This window comes from Pongo abelii, chromosome 18, assembly GCF_028885655.2.
Source record: "Pongo abelii isolate AG06213 chromosome 18, NHGRI_mPonAbe1-v2.0_pri, whole genome shotgun sequence".
Taxonomy (NCBI): domain Eukaryota; kingdom Metazoa; phylum Chordata; class Mammalia; order Primates; family Hominidae; genus Pongo; species Pongo abelii.
The window spans coordinates 20932788-20955913 of record NC_072003.2 but is presented as its reverse complement, the minus strand read 5'-3'; the positions used below and the strand labels follow the sequence as shown (position 1 = coordinate 20955913).

The window sequence follows — 23126 nt, the reverse complement described above, 5'->3', positions numbered from 1 at the left end:
TACCACCATTCAATTGATAAGAAATTTGAGGCTGGCCTAGCTCCAGTGACTTCTCAAAATTACAAGACTAGGGGCCAGGCACAGTGGCTTGTGCTTGTAATCCCAGCACTTTGGGAGGCCAAGGTGGGTGGATCACAAGACAGAAGATCGACACCATCCTGGCTAACACAGTGAAACCCTCTCTCTACTAAAAAAAATACAAAAAATTAGCCAGGAGTGGTGGCATGCACCTGTAGTCCCAGCTGCTAGGGAGGCTGAGGCAGGAGAATCACTTGAACCCGGGAGGCGGAGGTTGCAGTGAGTTGAGATCACGCCACTGCACTCCAGCCTGGGTGACAGAGCAAGACTCCATCTCAGAAAAAGAAAAAAGAAAAAACAAATTACAAGACTAGGGTATGGAAAATCAGACCCCCTAGAAGGTACTGAGCTGCCTTGGGGCAGAGACTTTGCTCAAAGGGTTTAACACTATCTCCAAGGCATAGACACAGTGCCCGAGACACAGTTCCCAACACACAGCAGGTCTTAGGCAGTTCCCCAGGAGCAAAGCCTGAATCAGGGACTTATGCCCTGCTTTATTGAGGGAGTGCTCTTGTTACCAGAAAGGGGGCCCAATCTAGACCCCAAGAGAGCGTTCTTGGATCTCATGCAAGAAAGAATTCAGGGTGAGTCCACAGAGTAAAGTAAAAGCAAGTTTATTTAAAAAGAAAAGGAATAAAAGAATGGCTGCTCCATGGGCAGAGCAGCCCTAGTTGGCTATTTTTATGGTTATTTCTTAATCATATGCTAAACCAGGGATGGATTATTCATGAGTTTTCTAGGAAAGGGGCCAGGAATTCCTGGAACTGAGGGTTCCTCTTCCTCTTAGAGCATATAGGGTAATTTCTGGATGTTGCCATGGCATTTGTAAACTGCCATGGCATTTGTAAACTGTCATGGTGCTGATAGGAGTGTCTTTTAGCATGCTAATGCATTATAATTAGCATATAATGAGCAGCAAGGATAACAAGAGGTCACTTTCATCACCATCTTGGTTTTGGTGGGTTTTGGCTGGCTTCTTTATTAAATCCTGTTTTACCAGCAGGGTCTTTTATTTATTTATTTTTGAGACAGAGTCTCACTCTGTCACCTAGGCTGGAGTGAAGTGGCATGATCTCGGCTCACTGCAACCTCCGCCTCCTTCGTTCAAGCGATTCTCATGCCTCAGCCTCCCAAAGAGCTGGGATTACAGGCGCCTGTCACCACGCCCAGCTAATTTTTGTATTTTTAGTAGAGAGGGTTTCGCCATGTTGGTCACGCTAGTCTTAAACTAGCTGGTCTTGAACTCCTGACCTCAGGTGATATGCCCACCTTGGCCTCCCAGAGTGCTGGGATTACAGGTGGAAGCCATGGTGCCCGGCCATCAGCAGGGTCTTTATGACTTGTATCTTGTCCTGCTGACCTCCAACCTCATCCTGTGACTAAGGATACCTAACTTCCTGGGAATGCGGCCCAGCAAATCTCAGCTTCATTTCACCCAGCTCATATTCAAGATAGAGTCACTCTTGTTTGAACACTTCTGACACCCTCAGGAGAAAGGGAGTGAGGGAAGTGAGATAGAAAAGGAAAGGATATAGATTCAGCAGAAGCCTGTTCTCCGACCAACTCCACAAGGAGCTCTGAGGCATGAGGCCATCACATAGTTACCAGCCTGTATCAAGGGGCCAACTTTACATATGGCCTCTCCTTTGGCAGGGGGCTGCCCTTGGGGAGGGTGCATAGTGTAACCTCCCAGGCATTTCTCAGCACCATCAGCTGAGCACAATTCCCTGGCAGCTGCCTTAGACTCCTACGTGGGATCCAGGTGGGAAACCAATAGTATCCAGGACAATGCTCAATAGATATTTGTTGGATGAATGACTCATAACTAGAACACAATTCTCCTACTCTCTATATATCTTTTCTCTATACCCAAGAGAGGACTTTCAACCCACAAACATTTTACAATCATCATCTCTAATTCAGAAACCTTCCCCAGCACAACTAAACAGCCTGGCAAGAGTCACATCTGACCGTGTTTAATTACCACTTTGGAGGAAGAAGGACACGCTGTTGAGGTTTTAAGCTACAGACTAATACTTTCACCCGTCATCCAAGGCCACCACAAATTAACAGTTGCATTGGGTTTTTGTCTGACAGCTGGACAAAGCCAATTCATGTCAAGGGAACTGAGACATAACATAAAAAGTCCACTAGAATTTTATCTCCTGGAGAGGGTATTTGCTTCTGACATTCTTGTACTGCCCCTGGGCAGGGAACTCCGCCTAGGGACTAATATACGTTTCACACAAAATCAGTGTTAAAGCAGGAATGTGTAGTACAATCATTCCTGGCAAGAGAAATCAAGCCAGGTCTTTCCACCTTTTTTCTTTTAATTACACCCATTCTCCATTCAGCTCTCAAATGCCCTGCCATTCTGGTAGAGCTGCTAGCAGCCCTCATCTACCACCACTCTGTTCTTGCTCTTTATCTCACAAACAAAAGTAGCCCATATGAGAGAAAGAGAATTTCACAAGAGAAGGGTTACAATGTGATCCTTTCCAAAAAGGAGAGATCCATCCCGTTTCCACCCTGCTGCCAGAGTGAGCTCCTGCTAATATGCTGATGTTAAGATCCTGCTTAAAACCGTTCAATCTTTGGACAACATGTGCACTCTTTCATAGGGCTTACAAGGTTTGATGTAGGAGGTTTTACACCTGCTCTCCCTCCAGCCACACTGAGTTTCTTTCAGTCCCTCCAGTCTGCCACAGGATCTTTGCATATGCTGAATGCACTCACCTCCAGCTACTCCTTCAGCTCAGAGCTTAAATGTTATATCTTGAGCTCCCTGTCTCACTCAGATCTGCTCTGGTTGTCACAGCACGTTTTCTTCATGGCACATCACAGTTACTATAGTTTTATGTGGGTGTTCTCCAATGCAGGTGCACCAGAAGAAAGCTCTTAGTTTGATGATTATCAAATAGCTAGCTCTACTTCTCAGTTAGTTCCTGGCATGGAGGGAATAAAGGATACACTCTCTCATTTTAGAGATGAGGAAATTGAGCTGGATAGGAAACAATATTTATCTGAGGTCACATGGTTTGTTGGTTAATTGGCTGATTTTTTAAAGACAAGATTAGCTATTTTCTCCTGAAATATTCAACCCTTTTGCAAACATCCTGTGTTACCACCTCAGCTCTAAGGACTGCTGTCTTCCTGATTTACTGCTGGCCAGGGAAGAGTGCCCTGGAACTCAGTGAAGAACCACATAGGAACCTCATAAGGAGGTGGGGCGTGGTGGCTCACGCCTGTAATCCCAGCACTTTAGGAGGCTGAGGCTGGTGGATCACATGAGGTCAGGATCTCGAGACTAGCCTGGCCAACATGGCAAAACCCCGTCTCTACTAAAAATACAAAAAAATTAGCCGGTGTGATGGCATGCACCTGTAGTCCCAGCTACTTGGGAGGCTGAGGCATGAGAATCACTTGAACCTGGGTGGCAAAGGTTGCAGTGAGCCGAGATCAAGCCACTGCACTCCAGCCTGGGCAACAGAGCGAGACTCCATCTCAATTAAAAAGAAAAAAGAAAGAAAAAGAAACCTCATAAGGGCTCTGTAGATCTTGCTGTTTCCATCACCAATCTCTTCTAGGAGTGCCTTCCTCAATCTCTTGAAATTATCACATTTCCCATCCACACTCTCCCCCAGCATCACCTCAAAGCTTATCTTTAAATCATATAAAATAAAACAATTTATCAACAGAATATTAATGGCTAGCCTTTATTTAGCACTGACTGTAATGTGCCAAGCCCCATGCTGAGCATGTTACACATCTTAATCCATGAGCTCGTGTGCTCAACAAGGCAGGCCAGGCAGAGGCCATTCTCTGGGGGAAGGGGAGGGCACAGCATCTTGCCTGAGGTCACACAGCTGCTGAGTGGCAGCTCCTGGCTTTACACCCAGTTTGGTCTGACGTGAAAGTCCATGGACTACCGTTATCGTGTTACTCTGAGGTGATTAGTTCCAGATTGGGACAGAGTCTTTTATCCTCTCAGCCACAGGACTTGGTCCCCAGCTCCATGACAGTCTTCCAGAATGTACATGGGCCTTCATGAGCCAAGATATCTGCATAGAGCAAACATCAAACTAGTATACAGGAAAAGAGGGTAATGCAAAGTCTGATAGACTCCATGTTCTTGTTGAATATCTCTCCACATTGACACAAAATCACATAAAGAGAATGTGTTCTGGGCCAGGCACGTCGGCTCGTGCCTGTTATCTGGCACTTTGGAAGGCTGAGGCAGGCGGATCACTTGAGGTCAGGAGTTTGAGACCAGCCTGGCCAACATGGTGAAACCTGGTCTCTACTAAAAATACAAAAATTAGTTGGGCATAGTGGTGGGTGCTTGTAATCCCAGCTACTCAGGAGGCTGAGCCAGGAGAATCACTTGAACCTGGGAGGCAGAGGTTGCAGTGAGCCAAGATCAGGCCACTGCACTTCAGCCTGGGCAACAGAGTGAGACTCCGTCTCAAAAAAAAAAAAAAAAAAAAAGATGAGTTCCACTGCTTGTGATTGTAGATGACTTTGCTCTTTGCTTCTTGTGTTTTTCAGTTTCCAATAATGCACATATTAACTTTTTTTAAATGAAGGTTACTTAAAAAGAAAAGAAAATGAGCCCCAAACAAAGGGTACACATGGACATATAGAGCGGAATAATAGACACTGGAGACTCCAAAAGGTAGGAGAGTGGGAGGGGAATGAGAAGTGAAAAATTACCTATTGGGTACAATGTTCACTATTCGGGTGATGTTTACCCTAAAATCCCAGAATAGGCATGTAAGAAATCTTCACTTGTACCCCGTAAATCTATAATTTTTTTTTTTTTTTTTTTTTTTTGAGACAGAGTCTCACTCTGTTGCCCAGGCTGGAGTGCAGTGGTACAACCTCGGCTCACCACAACCTCTGCCTCCTGGGTTCCAGTGATTCTCCTGCCTCAGCCTCCTGAGTAGCTGGGATTACAGGGGCCCACCACCATGCCTGGCTAATTTTTGTATTTTTGGTAGCAACGGGGTTTCACCTGAACTCAGGTGATCTGCCCACCTTGGCCTTATAAAAATTTTTTAAATATATTTTTAAAAAAGAAAATGAGCTCCCTCTGTAACCAGCACTCCAATCATCAAAAACAGTTGGCTTTTTGACTGCCTGGCATGCATTCCAGCTTGTCCTTTTCATGGCAGTGCCCATTTTCTTTTTTGAAGCTTAAAAAATATGTAATGGGTACAGTGGCTCATGCCTGTAATCCCAGCACTTTGGGAGGCAGAGGCAGGTAGATCACATGCGGTCAGGAGTTCGAGACCAGCCTGGCCAACATGGTGAAACCCCATCTCTACTAAAAATACAAAAATTAGCCAGGCACAGTGGCACAGGCCTGTAATCCCAGCTACTCTGGAGGCTGAGGCAGGAGAATCGCTTGAACCTGGGAGGCAGAGGTTGCGGTGAGCTGAGATCATGCCATTGCACTCCAGCCTGGCCAACAAGAACGAAACTTCGTCTCCAAAAAAAAAAAAAAATTAACTGGGCATGTCAGCTGAGGAGGCTGATGTGGGAGGATTGCTTGAGCCCAGGAGTAGGATTGCTTGAGACCAGGAGTTCGAGGTTGCAGTGAGCCATGACTGCACCCCTGAATTCCAGCCTGGATGACAGAGTGAAATCCTGTCTCAAGAAAAAATTCAAAACAAAAGACAAAAACAAAAATCAAAATGCAGATTTGGATTCTGTAGGTCCCTAAGGGGGACCTGAGCCTCTGTTTTTCTTACAAGCTCCCAGGCTGGTGCTGGTGCTGCTAGCCCAGGCATCACACTTTGAGTACCAAGTGTCTAGCAAGGTGTACAGTGGTTCCAGGGCTCTCTAAGCACAAAAGCCACTCACACATCACCCTCACAAGGCCAGGCCCCATGCAGGACAGATGCTGCTTTGGGTCAGTTTGCTCAGAACATCTAGGCCTTCCTACAATCACAAGTCACCCCGTCTCCCCACTCGGATGGCAGAAGGTGTTCCCGGGGCACAGAAGGAAACATACTGTCACTCAGGGCCACCCCAGATGCTCCCTCAGCCTCAGATGGAGTCAGTCTGAGACCCCCTGAGCCAAGTTGCTCCCACTCACCCCTCCTTGTCCAGAGCCCAACCCCTGTGCACTGAGCCTCTTTTCAAAATAAACTCGCAGAGCCCCCCACCCCCACTTTCCGTTGCACCTGAGGCAATTATTATTTGTCAAAAACAAGAACCGCCAGCTGTGCGTAGCATTCAGCTTGCTGTTCTTAAAATGCCTTATAATCATTTCCCTTGGAGAAGAATTCTCCAGCCCCACAATGGTTCTGCACAGCCAATCACAATGTAGTCCCGGACCCGTGTTTTGATAAGACAATCTGACACTGTCAGTCAGAGGGATTCAAGACTCTTGCTGCAGGGAGGAGGGAGAGAGGAAGAGAAAAAGAGAGAGAGAGAGAGAGAGAGAGAGAAAGCATATGCCTCTTCTCCCTCTGGAAGTGCAGCTGACCGCAGAGTCTCCCAGGAGCCTGTCCCTGCAGAGGCCTTGACAAATGTCAACAGACAGGACGAGATTTCTGCTTCTCCAATGCCTGTAGGCCCCATCCCACCCCAGCTATACTCACACTCATTTCTTGTTTGTTTGTCTCTCAAGCTCCATTCAGAGAGTATGGAGATGTCTTCTTGGTTTAAATTAAAGTTGAAGCCTGGCCGGGTGTGGTGGCTCACGCGTGTAATCCCAAAACTTTGGGAGGCCGAGGTGGGCAGAACACAAGGTCAGGAGATCGAGACCATCCTGGCTAACACGGTGAAACCCCGTCTCTATTAAAAATACAAAAAATTAGCCCAGCATGGTGGCGGGCGCCTGTAGTCCCAGCTACTCAGGAGGCTGAGGCAGGAGAATCCCTTGAGCTCAGGAGGTGGAAGTTGCAGTGAGCTGAGATCACACCACTGCACTCCAGCTTGGGTGACAGAGTGAGACACAGTCAAAAAACAAAACAAAACAAAACAAAACAAAAAAAGTTGAAGCCAAGAGGGAAAAGTTGGAGGGCACTTGGAGGAAAAGGGAGGCCCTCTATGGCAGCCAACCTGCAAGATGGTCCCAATTGTTCTTGCCTTCAGGTATTCATTCCCTTGTGTGGCATCCCCCACCACACACAGACCAGGGCTAGTCTGCATCATGAATAGAATAGGGTTGTGCTTGCTCTCTCGCTCTCTCTCTCTGTCTCTCGGAAACCAGCTGCCATGTTGCAGAGACATTCAGGCCTTCAATGGCGAGGTTTGCATGGGGAGGAACAGCCCCCATGTGAATGAACTTGGGAGCAGAGTCTTCTCTGGTTGAGTCCCAGTGTGACAGCAGCTCTAGCCAACAGCCTGACTGTAGCCTCATGAGAGGTCCTGAGTCAGAACCACCCAGCTAAGCTGCTCCTGGGTTCCTGACCCATAGAAGCTGTGAGATAATAGGTATTTACTGTTTTCAGCTACTACATTTGGGGTAATTTTTTACACAACAATAGATGATGAGTACACTATCCCAAATCAATCCACAAATTTGATGTCCCCACAAGTGTGGGGTGTGTCTTTCAATTTTTTGAGACAGGGTCTCGCTCTGTCACACAGACTGGAGTAGAGTGGCAGTTACAGCTCACTGAAACCTCAACCTCCTGGGCTCAAGCAATCTTCCCACCTCACCCTCCCCAGTAGCTGGGACCACAGATTTGCACCACCAAAGCTGGCTAATTTTTTAATTTTTGTAGAGACTAGATCTCATTGTGTTGCCCAGGTTGGTCTCAACCTCCTGGACTCAAGTAATACTCCCGCCTAGGCCTCTGAACATGCTGGAATTACAGGCATGAGCCAATGTGCCCAGCAAGTATGGGGTCTTTCTATGGCAAGATGTGGTGCCCACCACTATGAGAGACAAAGAAGATATTATTATTAATAATAGGCCAGTAATGGTGCCTCACACCTGTAGTCCCACCTACTCAGGAGGCTAAAGTGGGAGGATTGCTTGAACCCAGGAGGTTGAGGCTACAGTAAGCCATGATCACATCACTGCACTCCAGCCTGGGCAACACAGCAAGACCCTGTTCCTAATAATAATAATATCTAATATTTGAATAAGCCTTACGTGGAGCCAGGCATCATTCTAAGCATGTTGCATGCATGAACTCATTTAATCCTATAGCCATCTATTATTATTATTCCTGTCATGCTCATCAGCCAGAAGCCACCAGAAACACACCTGTAGTTGAACAGAAATGGGTTTAGTAACCAGTTGCAACAAGGGAGACCGCACACCATGGGGAGTGGGAGCTGTCTCCCAGTAAGACTGTGTTGGGGGGCTTCTGGTTAGCTGGCAGAAAGCAGTGTTAATTCTACAGCTGGGCATCATCATAATTTTTATGTAGGAGGCAGGAGGGATAGAGTGGGGCTAAAGCTGTCATTGGAAAAGCAGTAGTAACTGCATGTGTCAGTCAGAGGAAGAGGATGCGTTTGCCCATTGTTTTGTGGTTTGCCCACTGCTCATACTTTCATGCTCAGATAGGATTCATTACAGACTGTCTTGTTTTTGTCTTGTTTCATCATGGTCAGCATGACATCTTCCAGTGTGACCGTCCTGTGAAATTGCTTAAGTAGGGAATACCACAGCCTAGCAGTAGTACCAGGCCAGCTACTAGCTGACAACAATCAAGACTGGGCTCCCAGCCAGGCACAGTGGCTCACGCCTGTAATCCCAGCACTTTGGGAGCTCAAGGTGGGCAGATCACTTGAGGTCAGGAGTTGAAGACCAGCCTGGCCAACATGGTGAAACCCCTTCTCTACTAAAAATGCAAAAATTAGCCGGGCATGTGGCATAAGACTGTAATCCCAGCTACTCAGGAGGCTGAGGCACGAGAATCGCTTGAACCCAGGAGGTGGAGGTGGTAGTGAGCCAAGATCGCGCCACTGCACGATCCAGCCTGAGCAACAGAGCCAGACTCTGTCTCAAAAATAAAATAAAATAAAGACTGGGCTTTCCTTTTCTTATCCCCATTTTATAGATGGAAAATCTGAGGCCAAAATAAGTTCGGTAGTTACGTTGCCAAGCCTGGGTGGAACTGTAGAGCTTCTCAGACTCAGTGCTGCAGGGCCAGCTTTGCTTTGTCTTCTTTTGTTTGCCAATCCATCGTGGGTCAATACTTTCATAAAATACAATAAAAGTGAATTACTAGAATAACGATCATGCATTTAGATGTTTTAGCAATGTTAAATTGCTATCCTTCTAAACAGGTACCCTCAAGTTCTGTATTATCTGGTCTCAGACAAGGAACAGTTCTCAGGCCATTACTGACCACAGACCACACTTTGGGCAGCTCTAGAAGTTGTCTGATCAAGAGTTTTCCAGGCTGGGCATGATAGCTCACACCTCTAATCCCATCACTTTTGGGAGGCTGAGGGCGGGCAGATCACTTGAGGTCAGGATTTCGAGACCAGCCTGGCCAAATGGTGAAACCCCATCTCTACTAAAAATGCAAAAATTAGCTGGGCATGGTGGCAGGTGTCTGTAATCCCAGCTACTTGGGAGGCTGGAGAATCACTTGAACCTTCCCACTACTTGGGAAGCTGAGGTGGGAGGACTGCTTGAGCCCACAAGGTTGAGGCTGCAGTGAGCCATGATTGCACCAATGCACTCCAGCCTGGGCAACAGAGTGAGACCCTGTCTCAAACAATCCATACATACATACGTACAAACAAAACAAACAAAACAGAAAAACAAAAGATGGAGAGGAGAACACGGGAGACATTTAAGACTTCATTATATGCTCAGCCGTGCTGTCTAGTGAAAAAGCACTGGATTGGGCATGCAGGTTCCAGTTCGGCCTGTCACCAACCAGCCCTGCAAATCTGAACAAGTCCCACGGCTTTTCTGAGCCTCTTTCAAATAAGGGAGTTGGACTGGACCCCTGAGGTCCCCTCTACCAGCACTAACATTCTGTGAATCTACCAGGTAAAAGGGGTTGGTGGTATATTCTACAAATAGTCCAGCAAAAATGTTCCTGGCACATTTTCCTTCTAATGAATTTAATGACCATGTTGTTTTTCTGCCGGTGAACATGCAAGTAAAATTCACTCTCTTCAGCAAACTGAGGTCAACAGCAAACTTGTAATTATTTCACCAATTTAAACCACATGCAAAAGGAGCCAGACAGTGCTGGAAGCTCTAAAGCTGCAACCAGATTTGCCCTGGACACCACCGAAGCCTCGCTCCCTCCCTTTCTGCCTTTCCCTCATCCTGAAGGGAAGAAAGAGCCAATGGGCTTTTCAGAGTAGGAAAGAATATGAACATTTTATCAACATGCCAGTACTTGGCCTGCAAAAATATGAGATATTTGCCATATTAGGGCAACACTGCTGGCTGTGTTTGTTTTACTGTGGTAACTTCCCAAATGAGGCCACATGAGGCCGAAGTACAAAACACCTTTATTAGTCCAGGGATTACACAGTAGCTTCCAGAAGCTACTATCTAGGGAAAGCAATTTAGCTACTGAGTCATCTTTCCTTAATAAATCTTAAATAAGGAATGTTTTTCCAGATAAAATAATAATAGTAAATTGAGTGAAAGCTATCTGCAAAAACATGTCAAGTCCAAACAGGTCAAAAGTATTTTTGGTAAATTTCAACATAACTGCTTATCAAACATTTACCCCAAAAGGGATGCGGCATGGGCACAACTTCCCTTTCTCTTCTCTAAACAAGGTAAGAGACTCTGGTCCAGCCGTAATGAGAAAACAAAACGTATTGAGCATCTATTACATACAGAACACGGTACTAGCAAGATATCCACTCTTATCACCACAATGGGAAGGGGTATTCTAGTGTCACTGCTTAAGTTTTCAAAGCCTCTTTGAGTATCAAACACCGTGAGGATGCCCCAGCGCCCACATACACATCCACAGGAATGATTTAAGAAGGGTTAAGTAATTATACCTTATGAACAAAGCTACAAGAAGGTCTTGGTGTAAAGTCACAGCTTCTTTTAAAATTACATACACGATTAAATGAAACATGAAAAGTTTCTCTATACATTTTAGTCTTTGGGGTCTTGATTTTTTTCCCTCAACTCTAAATGCAACTGGTTTTAAATCTCTATCCAACCATACTTGGCAAAGAACTATAAAAAATTCTAAGAGAACAGAAAGCAATACTTTTGTGGCTCATGTGTAACTGGTCTTAGCAGACTTATTACCTGATCAGTGGGGATCTTTGTTTCCATAGACACTGCTTCCCGAAGTCTGGCAACAGTCCCAGACAGAGGTACGGCCACACCAATCCTCATGCAGTGAGAACATTTGCCTTGATACACTACAGTGACATAGAGAGGCCTGTACAGATCAAAGTCAGATCTTCTCATTAGTCACTTATTTCGACTAAAATATAGAAGATGCAAAATAAACCTGAGATGAAATCAACAAAAAACTAAAGCTAACCCACACTGTTACTCGGAAGCCCAAATGGAAAAATTTCACTTGGCTCTAAGCAGAACTATCAATCCTCGAGATCTTTGGAAAAGGCAATCTTCATAAAATGAACATTCTATGAAGCAAACAAAAATATATCTACACTTGATTCTGTGCTTTGTATTTTCTTTAGAACAGCATAACTCCTGGAAATGTTGAGAAATTGTTCAAAATAAAGCAACTAAGAAACAAGAAATGTAAAGTAAGGTCTCTAGAGAATCCTGAAGTCACTCAGCAGCCCTCCCCATCCCCCGATACTATGTGTGGATGACAAACCGGGCCAGACTACACAGCCCCTGCTTGCCTCATGTGCCTGCTCACCCTGCAAACTCAGGAGGGCATTTATTCTTGTAAGGTTGTAGCAATGACTGTATTCAATCCCATTATTAATCCCATTACCTGTCTAAATAAGTAAGAAGACCTAATAGGAGCCTACAGAGGAAAAGGGATACCATAAGAAAATACAGTCTTCATTTTACTAAATCCATTCTTACCTTGTGTGGGGTAGAGGAATTGGCAAAGAAATGCAAAGGAAAGGATCAAAAGTGTTGCTTTGTTTCTGACAATGAGGACACGTCAAAGAAGATCTTCAAAACAAAAAGGTAAGACGCTTCACATTAAAATCACCCAGAACGATGTCAGGTAAACAAAATAAGTGGAAACATCTGATTTTCTCATACCTATATTGGGCTTGAAAGAGTTCTTGTACAAAAGTGCTACAGACAGGAAAAGATGGTCCCTCAGGCATCATATCAGTCTCTGACGGTGGCTAAAAAAAAAGAAAGTACAATTTCACAGACTAGAAAGACAAATTCTTGGTTGAAGATGAAGCTAGAGAATCACAAATGATCTTGACTTCCTTTACAAGCTATGCATCAAGTGCAGATACTTCAGTGACAGGCACCTGCTAAAGGAGCCAGAACACAGCAGGTAGGATGTGGGTCGCGTGGACTCATCCCCTCACACAGACTCTGCCAGCGATCGTCTCTGCACAGCACTCAGCCGGGCAGCTCCCCTTCCCCAGGATGCTCCAGTTTCCCTCCAATTCTCAAAGCCCCCATCCCAATCTCCTCTAAGAAGTAATCCCCAACCACTTTAAAAGTACTAATCCTGGCCGGGCACAGTGGCTCATGCCTGTAATCCCAACACTTTGAGAGGCCGGGGTGGGTGGATCACTTGAGGTCGGGAGTTCGAGACCAGCCTGACCAACATGGAGAAACCCCATCTCTACTAAAAATACAAAATTAGCCGGCTGTGGTGGCACATGCCTGTAATCCCAGCTACTCAGGAGGCTGACGTAGGAGAATCACTTGAACCCAGGAAGCAGAGGTTGTGGTGAGCCAAGATTGCGCCATTGCACTCCAGCCTGGGCAACAAGAGCGAAAGTCCGTCTCAAAAAAAAAAAGTACTAATGCTTCCCATGCCTAAATTCCCTAGTACCTATTAGTTGTGCTGTGTATGTTGGTGCCTAATCACACTCTACTTCATGTTGTATTTAACTTTTCATGTCCCTCCGCCTAACAATTAGTTACTGAGCACCTGCTACCACATGCAGAGAGCACTGTACAGAACATTAGGATACAAAGATAATAAGACCCAGTGCCTGACCTTGAGGATGTCTCAATTTGGTGGGAGCGTCAGCCACATGCATACAGTCATATGACAGAATAGAGTGTTCAGGCACAAAAGGACCTTGAATCAGAATAATTTAACAACTTACCAAACTTAGAAATTTAAAATTTGAAGTACAGAGCAGAATTATCAAAAACTTTAAAAGCTGCCCAAGGGAAGCAACCCTTTAGTCTAAATTTTTTCCATTATATAAGTCATTTTATCCATATTTGTAAGACTACATGTATAAAATTAAGAATTAATTGCTATGTTTCTCAATAAGAACATTCTGGGGCTCCTATGGTCAAATCCAATCCCAACAGCAGAGAAAATACATACGTTTCCTTTATGATTGTGTATTCATTCCAGTGAACTACAGAGTATGTGTCTTACTAGAATAGAAAGCAAACATATTCTGCTTTAAAAACAGTTTAGTGAAATGGAATCACTTTTTTTAATCTGAAGCTCATCATACATGCAAATGTTTCCCCTCTCATTAGACTATAAATTCCTTGGGGACAACAGTTCTTGTATCTTACACTGCCAGCACAGTAGTAAACAAAATGAAATGTCCTTTAAGTAGCCATTGAATCTTATACTCACCCAGAGCTTAGTCAATTTCATTGTATTAACGCAATGCAACAATCCTCAGTAGAAAAATCTACACACTCTCATGGCTAGCTGACTGCCCTAGGGCAGCATGCGTCCTTACCTTCAGAGGAGGCTGGCCACTCTGCTTCACTGAATGGTTGAGGTCTTCATGAACTCGGTCCAAAAGCCACAGCAGAAACTCCTGGGCATCATGCTGGGAATTTCCCCGGTACTGCAGTGCATTCTTTGACACAATAGTCTATGCAGGTAAATAAATCAGCATGAACAGCTGTGAGTTCCTGGCTTTAAAGAAAAACTATTTATTCACAATCCCAAAAGGGATGCAAGATCTCAAGGGTCTTAGAGAGTACTTCCCAGAAGGAGTGAAAAGTAAAAACAGATGCCAGTGTAAAAACCTCACCCCTAGAAACATGTACCAGAACCCTTAAAATACACTTACTCCAGCAATTCTACTTTTAGGAGTGTATCTAAAGAAATCATCAGAACAGCCTGTCAAGACTTCTAAGAAAATATTAATCAGGGTTTATAAAAGGAAATAATTGGTAATAACTTGGACATCTTAAAAAAGAGAATTGGTTAAGAGTAGGAGGAGCTGAAACAGTAAAGATAGTTATGATACAACTACATGACATCCTTAAGAAATACTATATTAAGTGAAAAAAGGTTATAAATAAGTAGTGTGAAATGTGAATGTATTCTTGTAAAAATCGTTTAGGGGGTGTAGACATATACATACAAAGAAAAAGTTCTAAAATAACACATACCTACATATTAAGTATTATCTCTGGGTGATAGAGTAACAGGTGCTTTTTTTCCTTCTCACTTTTCATATTTTCTACAATGAATACATGTTACATAACAAAGCAGTTAAAAGTTTTGTTTCAAACTTTACAAGACTGATTTACATTGCTTTTGCTAAAATGCTAAACTTTTATTAGGTAAGATACATAACAGCTTCAAGATTCATCACTCATCAACAAAGATTTAATAAGTGTCTAAGATATTAACAGCCTAGTGAGGGGGACAGGGAGAAAGTCCACGCTTACAGTGTAGTTAATGGGATGGTGGTGATGGATGCCAAGTTTCTCATAGTCAGAGAGGGAAGTTACAGATAAGCAAGGAGGGAAGGCAATGAATCAGCTGAAGTTAGTATAAACTCCTATTTAGCTTAACATAGAGATGAACAGATAAATAATTACAGATATTTATATAAACTTGGGTTCACATCCATATATCTGTACACTGAAAGGCGAAGAAGTAGTGACACCCCAGTAACAATGTGCACATCCAGTGCCCATATCTTGGTTTCTAATACCATTTTCCAATATAAAACTAGGGCACCTTGGAGAAATGGCCGATTCAAGGACATTGGGACAGGGGACACGTCAATGGGACACAGGAACCAATCTAAAAGAACTCCCAACAGCCAAAGCTGGAACAATCTGATCAACAGAATAAACAATATTGGGTTATAACCCAAAGTATAAAAAAGTATTAACTGATATAATTAAATGACTGAATGAATAAATAGGGAGAAGAGACAAATCTTCCTTACAGAGGAATTCCAAATAATTTATATCAATAATCCCCCCTCCAGGAGGTAAAGCTTACCACCCCTACACCTTGAGTGCGGTTTGGGATAGTGACTTACTTCCAGAGACAGGAGAATGGAAAGAGGAGTAGAAAGTAACTTATAGTTACTAACACAGTAACTAACACTGCTTCAGAGAGCTGGGCAAGGTTGACATCATCAGTGGTAAGTCACGTTGCTAGCATGTGCACTTGATATGTGATGAAAAGAACATTTTACCTCTGGTCTTCCTCCCAAAAACCCATGGCTTCAGTCTAATCATAAGGAAAACATCAGACAAAACCCAAACTGAGGGACATTCTGAAAAAAAAAAAAAAAAAAAAAAATGTGACTGGTGCTTCTCAAAACTATCAACATCTTCAAGGATAAGGAAAGTCTGAGAAACAATCACAGACCAGAAGAGACTAAGATGATGTGATGACTAAATGTAATGTGTTATCCCATGGGAGCCTGGAACAGAAAAAAGGCACAAGAGAATAACTGGGGAAACCTGAATAAAGTATCAAATTTAATCAACAGTAATGTACTAGTGTTAGCTTCTTACTTATAATAAATGCACTACAGTGACATAGGATATTAACAAAAGGGAAACTGAGTATGGGCTTCATGGAAACTCTATGCTACCTTTGCCACTTTTCTGTAAATCTAAAACTATCCTAAAAGTTTATTTAAATACGAATATATATATTTACAAACTTTCTATAAATATAAATATGGCAGTTGTGTATATGTGTATCATGGGAAAAGAAGAGAGGCTAATTAAGAAGTAAGAGGACGGTGGTGTTAACTAATAGACAAGAAACCCTTCCAGGAGATGTCATTTGAGCTGGGCCTTGAAGATAAAGAGGCAGGGATTCAAGGCTGAGGAAGCAACATGCACAAACACACAAAGGTACAATATGACACCTTCAAGGAAGACCAACAAGGTAGAAATAGGCCTGAAATTCCAGATCTACTAGACAGAATGGGAGGAGATCAAACAGTAAACAGATTAGGCAGAGTAGGAGGGTATGAAACAGTAAAGTCAGATGCCAGCTCAGGAAAGATTTTAAAGGCCACTCAAACATGGCACAGGGAGCCATAAATGAAATGGTAAATTAAGATCATGGGCTCTGGAGCATACAGCCTGAGTTCAGATCTCTGTTGCCCCACTTCCTATTTGTGAGGCCTGGTACTACTCTCCTCCAAAGTAAAATGGATAATAATGACTCAGTGTGATGAACAGATTTTGAGAATGCATGCCAAATATTTCACTTGTAAATGAGATATAACCAGCACTCAAATTTTAGCCATATTATATATGGGAGTAAAGACAAATCAGGGGGCCGGGTGCAGTGGCTCACACCTGTAATCCCAGCACTTTGGGAGGCCAAGGAGGGTGGATCACGAGGTCAGGAGATCGAGACCATCCTAGTTAACATGGTGAAACCCCGTCTCTACTAAAAATACAAAAAATTAGCCAGGCGTGGTAGTGCCCGCCTGTAGTCCTAGTGATTTGGGAGGCTGAGGCAGGAGAATGGCGTGAACCCGGGAGGCAGAGCTTGCAGTGAGCCAAGATCATGCCACTGCCCTCCAGCCTGGATGACAGAGCGAGACTCTATCTCAAAAAATATATATATATAAATAAATAAAAATTAAAAAGAGAGAAAGCAGGGGAGGCAACTGCACAATGGGAGAGTAGTTAGGAAACAAACTAAAGAGGCAAGAAACAATGACAGTCTAAGCTAAAGCAGTGAGGACAGAATGGGAAGGCAGATTTGGGAGAAATTTAGGAATTTGAGTGGCAGAATCAATAGGATTTGTGACCTAATGAATGTGGAGAGGGAGGAAGGAGGCATTAATGTCACTCAGGTGTCTTACCTAGATGATGAGCAACTGGTAGTACCCTGCATCAAGATAGAAAATAAAAAAGGAGGAAGTCCAGGAAAGAGTTCCCAGAATGAGTCCCCCCTTTCGAATCCATTGTAGCTAAAGTTCTACGGAAGCTCTGAATGGAAGGTATCTGGTAAACAACTGAAAAATACAGATCTGTGGGCTCACTGGAGGAGCCTGTGCTAAGGACAAAGATTTGGAATTCAACAGATGGGTGGTGGTAGAAACCTCAACTAAGGCTGAGAGTGCCCAGACATCATCTATAAGAGATCGAGCCAGAGGGCAGAATGCAGAGGTAACCTATACTTAGGTGGGGGGCTCAAAGAAGCCCAAGAAAAACACCATCAAAGATGTAGTGAGAAAATCAGGAGAATGGTGTCTAAGAGTCAAATGAAGAGAGCTTCATGAAGAAAAGGGTGATCAACAGTGTGAAATGTTGAAGAATGATAAAGGAGGCCAGAGAATGAAAAACTGTCTACTATATTCCAATTAAGACAACGATAACAGAGGTGAAAAGAAGGAACAGATTTGCGATTTGCATCACAATCTGATGATCAGTTTGATGTGAATCAACAAGAAAATATTCATTTATAGATCTTGAGATTCAGATTCGGGAGGAAAAAAACAAAGGGATATCACAGAGAATACGGAGGTGTCACTGACACAACTTACTGAATAAAATGAGCAAGGGAGAAGGATCCTGATAGCAACAAAGTTTCAAATACCTGGAAGGGACCACTGGATGCCATCTCAGAAACAGGTACACAAGGAGGAACAGGCGTGATGGGAAGTCTTCACCACGGTACAAAACCTCCCCACTAAATCACCAAATCCAAGTGCTTTTTCCTCAGTCTTCATGTCTATCTCCCTTTAGCATTATATATATGTAAACGGCCCAGGCATGGTGGCTCACGCCTGTAATCCCAGCACTTTGGGAGGCTGAGACAGGTGGATCACCTGAGGTCAAGAGTTCAAAATCAGCCTGACCAACATGGTGAAACTCCATCTCTACTAACACAAAATTAGTCGGGCGTGGTGGCACATGCCTGTAATCCCAGCTACTTGGGAGGCTGAGGCAGGAGAAATGCTTGAACCCGGGAGGCGGAGGTTGCAGTGAGCTGAGAACGCACCATTGCACTCCAGCTTAGGTGAGAAGAGTGAAACTCCATCTCAATAAAAAGAAAAATAATTTAAAAAAAATCTTATTCCATCTTGAAATGGTTTGGCTTATGGCCTTATGTTCCCCTCATTTAGAAGAATCAAAACCAAAGGCATTAGTATGTATAATGGAAGAATGTGAGCTACAGAAGAGAAGATTTCCTAATTTAAAAAAAATGAATAGCTGGGTGCGGTGGCTCATACCTGTAATCCCAGCACTTTGGGAGGCTGAGGTGGGCAGATCACCTGAGGTCGGGAGTTGAAGACCAGCCTGACCAACATGGAGAAATCCCGTCTCTACTAAAAATACAAAATTAGCCAGGCATGGTGGTGCATGGCTGTAGTCCCAGCTACTCAAGAGGCTGAAGCAGGAGAATTGCTTGAACCCGGGAGGTGGAGGTTGCGGTGAGCCGAGATCACGCCATTGCACTCCAGCCTGGGCAACAAGAGTGAAACTCCGTCCCCCAAAAAAAAAAGAATTGATAAAAAACATCATTAGCACTAATGAAACCTTGGTTGACTCGGGATGTAAGACAAACATGTAGGTGTCACTATACTGACGGATCGAAAGAGGAAAGCAGATGACACCAAGGTCTCCCATTTCTGACTTAAGTAGGTAATGAACCAGGAACAGAGGAAGAGATTAGGGGACCACAGTTTTGAACAAGCTGCATTTGAGGTATCAACATGATCCCAAGTGAGGTTAAATCTGGTGCTCGGGAAACAGATTTGAGCTGGAAATTTGAATCAGAGCAGCACACGCCTATCACATGAGACAGAACCCAGGGAACATCTGGTAAGAAGGGGAAGCAGCTGGGACAGAATCTTGAACACTGGAAAAGGTCACAGAAAAGCTGCCCGTGAAGAAGCAAAGAGGTGGCAGCCAGGAGAGAGAGAGTGGCATCATACAAGTGAGGACAGACAAACCTCCACGGAGGCGGAAGCAACAATGAAAACTACTGCAGAAAAGGCAAGTCAGGCAGGCTCTGAGGCAGATCCTCTAGAACAGCAAATTAAGAGGTTGCTTGCTCATGTAATCTCAATGAAGCAGAATATTTATCAGAGAGGGTTAAAAGAAACAAGGCAAGGGTTTGAATGACTGCCAGAGATCATTCTTGATCACCAAGGAGCTCAGTTATACAAGGATGGAGGAAAGATGCTGTGACCATCTGGAGGGGACCTTCAGGAGCAGAGGGACCCACAGGCTAAGGGAAGGAGCTAACAGAAAGGAGATATCTGAATAAAGATGATTCTTCAGGCTGGGTACAGTGGCTCAAACCTGTAATCCCAGCACTTTGGGAGGCTGAGGTGGGTGGATGACCTGAGGTCAGGAGTTCAACATCAGCCTCACCAACATGGTGAAACCCCATTTCTACTAAAAATACAGAAGTTAGCCAGGCGTGGTGGTGGGCGCCTGTAATCCCAACTACTTAGGCGACTGAGGCAGGAGAGTTGCTTGAACCTGGGAGGTGGAGATTGCAGTGAGCTGAGATCGCATCACTGCACTCCAGCCTGGGCAATGGAGCAAGACCCTTACTCAAAAAAAAAAAAAAAGGTGATTCTTTGGTAAGGGGAAAAGGAGAGATTGATTTAAAAGAGGCTGCAGAGGAACTGGCCTTAAACAGAAGGTAGGTAGGAGAGATGGAAGAGAAGGAGGTAAAGATAGTCCTGGATGCAGATAAACTAGCGATAGGAAAGCAGGGAACCTGGTTTTTTGAGTTTATTTTGTAAAGAAAGTAGAGGACAACTGCCAAGAGGAGCTCTTAGGTGTAACAGGGGTAATGACAATCTCATAGCATAGAGTTGGGCCACACAAACTGTCAGAAGTACAGCAAGCTTCTGTTCTGAATCCTCTCTCTTAATTGACTCCCAATGGGGAAAAAATAGAAAAAAAAAAAAGTTTCAGCATAGACATTCCTAACAAATTAACTGAAATCAAACTCTTCCTCACATTTCAAAGCAGATATTTTATACACAGCATCCATTCAGATTTCAGGGTGGAGACTACATTCAATTATCAAGACTGCATTAAATTTATTTACGCTTCTGTCCACTATCACTTCAACTCATCCACACTTATCCACCAACTGCTGTGTTCTAAGGCAGAGTGCCAAGGCTGCTCAACAACATGTTTGTTGGGCACGACCAAACAGGTAACAGAACGTCCACAATCCTCGTAACTAGGGCAAAAACCATTCTGGGTCAACCCCACCCTAAATCACTATATCAGACCCTAAAGAAAATTTAAGGAAAAGAAAATCTCAATACACAAACACAAAAGGTCCTCTTTCTGCCTCTTTTTACCCCTCACAATGGTAACTTATTCCCACTGCAGATACCCAGGGGACTACTTATCTTACCTCTTCCCCAGACAAAACAAAACACAGAAGAATCTAATGGCCAATCCTTTAGTATGTATCACAGAAAAAAGAAAAGCAGTAGGAGTCAAGAATCCTAAGCTCAAGCTCCGGCTCTGCCACAAACCACTGGTTATCAGAGGCAACTCACTGAACCTGTGATTCGAATCCTGGTTCATCAAATGAGCAGATGAGACCCCTGCATCCCAAATCTTCACCCAAGCCCTTCCCCAAGAGTCCCGGCAAGTGATCTGGTATACGTTTTTGGTCACATCTGATGTTGCTTTGATTTGCCTTTTATGATCTTTTTTCATAATTAAACCTTAGTTTATTTGATGTCCTAAATTAATCTTTCTGTATGTTTGCAGTTTTGAAAAAGTTGATTATCAATGTCCTCTGTAAATAGAAGCATTGCTACAATCTGAGAAATTATTTATGTCATTTCTATAGAAAACAGAATGTGGGCCAGGTGTGCTGGCTTATGCTTGTAATCTCAGCACACTGGGAGGCCAAGGCAGGAGGATGGCTTGAGCCCAGTTCTAGACCAACCTGGGCAACATATCGAGACCCCATCTCTATTTAAAATAAATAAAAAAAAATAGAAAAGAAAACAAAAAATAAAACATGCACCTTCTTAAAATTAATCTTACATATTTGTGTCTATTTTACAGAATTTGGGTATAGTGTTTCTGTTTGGAAAAAAATATTAAACTGAGTCTCTTGGTCTCCTGGCTTAAATCCTATACATCCTACTATAAACAAGTTTGACCCCTGCTCCTATTTTCCCCTCAGTTGGGATGATCCTTAGCATATAGTTACTAAATAATAAAGTAAAAGGCAAAACAGTTACTGGGTGTTCAAGTTTCATAAAATTTCTCCTTACCCTTCAAAGAGAGAATGTTTTTATTTTTTTCCCTTAGAGAAAAAAAAAAAAAAAAGAGTTGGAAACATGGGTCAGAAAAGAAAAGAGCCATAAAATGAGACATGAGGGTCTTTCTTCCTGTAGAGCCCTAGTAAAGAGGTTGAAGCATCCCAGGCTCCAGGGAAAAGATACTGACTGGTCCAAGACATCCTTCACCTAACTCCAGGAAAAAGAAGAAAAAGCAACGGTCGGTCACTGGTGACTTCCACCCATGGGAAATGGATGTGGCAATACTGGTCTGACATGAATGATCGGGAGTTGGACTTCTCTTTTGGGAAGAAGGGTAGCTTGCAAGACTCATCAAACCCAATCATTGCCCACTTTCTTTGATTCTATGCCAGAAGAAACACAAAATTTGTTTCCAGTGATCATGGACAAAAACAAAAACAAACAAACAAACAAAAACAGAAGAACTCAAGAGGACAATAGTATTTACATTTTTAGAAAAAGAAACAGATGAAATGCAAACAGCTGGGTAGTATCTAAAAGTGAAATCTGGTTTATGGGCTGCTGCTGGAAATAAAATAATAAGCGCTTGTCTTGAGAAAAGTTTCATCGTTTGAATTTTACTTTCAGGACGCCTACTAAGTTGATGAAGAATAATTAGCTAAAACATAAGGGATAAAATTTGTACAAATAGATGAACACTGTAAAAACAGATACGACTCATGAAAAAATGGTAATATAGTGTCCATGCAATAGTATGACATACTAGGACACAGAATAAATAGGGCCTTCTGTGCCCTTCATCTATTCTTCCTCCTTATCTTCTCCTCTGAGGGGAGAGGAGACAAATAAGACTGAGAGGCCCCTAATATTTGCTGGCTGGGGCAACAGCCCCTTGAAAGGGACCCTAAGGCCTCTAGGCTTTCATATGTACTTCCCCTAGGGCTGGAATGCCCTCCACCACACCCTTCAAACCACTCTCCCTCCTCAGAAAGATAAGCAGGGGACCCTGGTGGGAGAGGAGAGAGAAATGAGGCACAGGGAAAGGGGGCTTCCATCCAGGATGGAAAGACAACCTGATGAGGACAGGAGCAAATGCCACACACATTCCTTGGACTCTGTTCACATTTGGCCACAGAGAAAAGCATGTTATTCCTGGTACAGGTTGAGTATCCCTTATCCAAAATGCTCAGAACCATAGGTATTTCAGAGTTCATATTTTTTTCAGATTTCTGATTATTTGTATTATACTTACCAGCTGAGTATCCCAAATTTGAAAATTCAAAATCCAAAATGCTCCAATGAGCATTTCTTTTGAGCATCATGTGAGTGCTCAGAAAGTTTCAAATTTTGGAGCATTTCAGATTTCAGATTGTCAGATTTAGGAGGGTCAACCTGTACAGAGCTCCTGATCCTTCCAGGCACAAGGGCCAAGCATAGGATAACTCAAGTATAGGTGTCCATCATATCCAAGTTCTCAGGATGCAAACTCAGGA

General features: G+C 43.5%; 1 protein-coding gene across 12 annotated transcripts in view; it reads right to left on the bottom strand.

Annotated features, from left to right (window-relative positions):
* The window catches only part of LOC129050876 (ubiquitin carboxyl-terminal hydrolase 31-like), a 47238-nt gene that overhangs the window by 13510 nt on the left and 10602 nt on the right, over positions 1-23126 (bottom strand). For 5 of the 12 annotated variants that reach the window (XR_010137828.1, XR_010137827.1, XM_063717639.1 and 2 more), the window contains exons 2-5: positions 13885-14022; positions 12242-12330; positions 12056-12148; positions 11291-11426 (exon numbers count right to left, since the gene is read on the bottom strand). Coding sequence is in view for 9 of the 12 variants with exons in the window: in XM_063717639.1 (XP_063573709.1) it covers positions 11291-11426; positions 12056-12148; positions 12242-12330; positions 13885-14022 (456 nt within the window). In the remaining 3 variants the exon portion in view is untranslated. The other 7 variants (XM_063717644.1, XM_063717643.1, XM_063717642.1 and 4 more) reach the window with 6 other exon arrangements.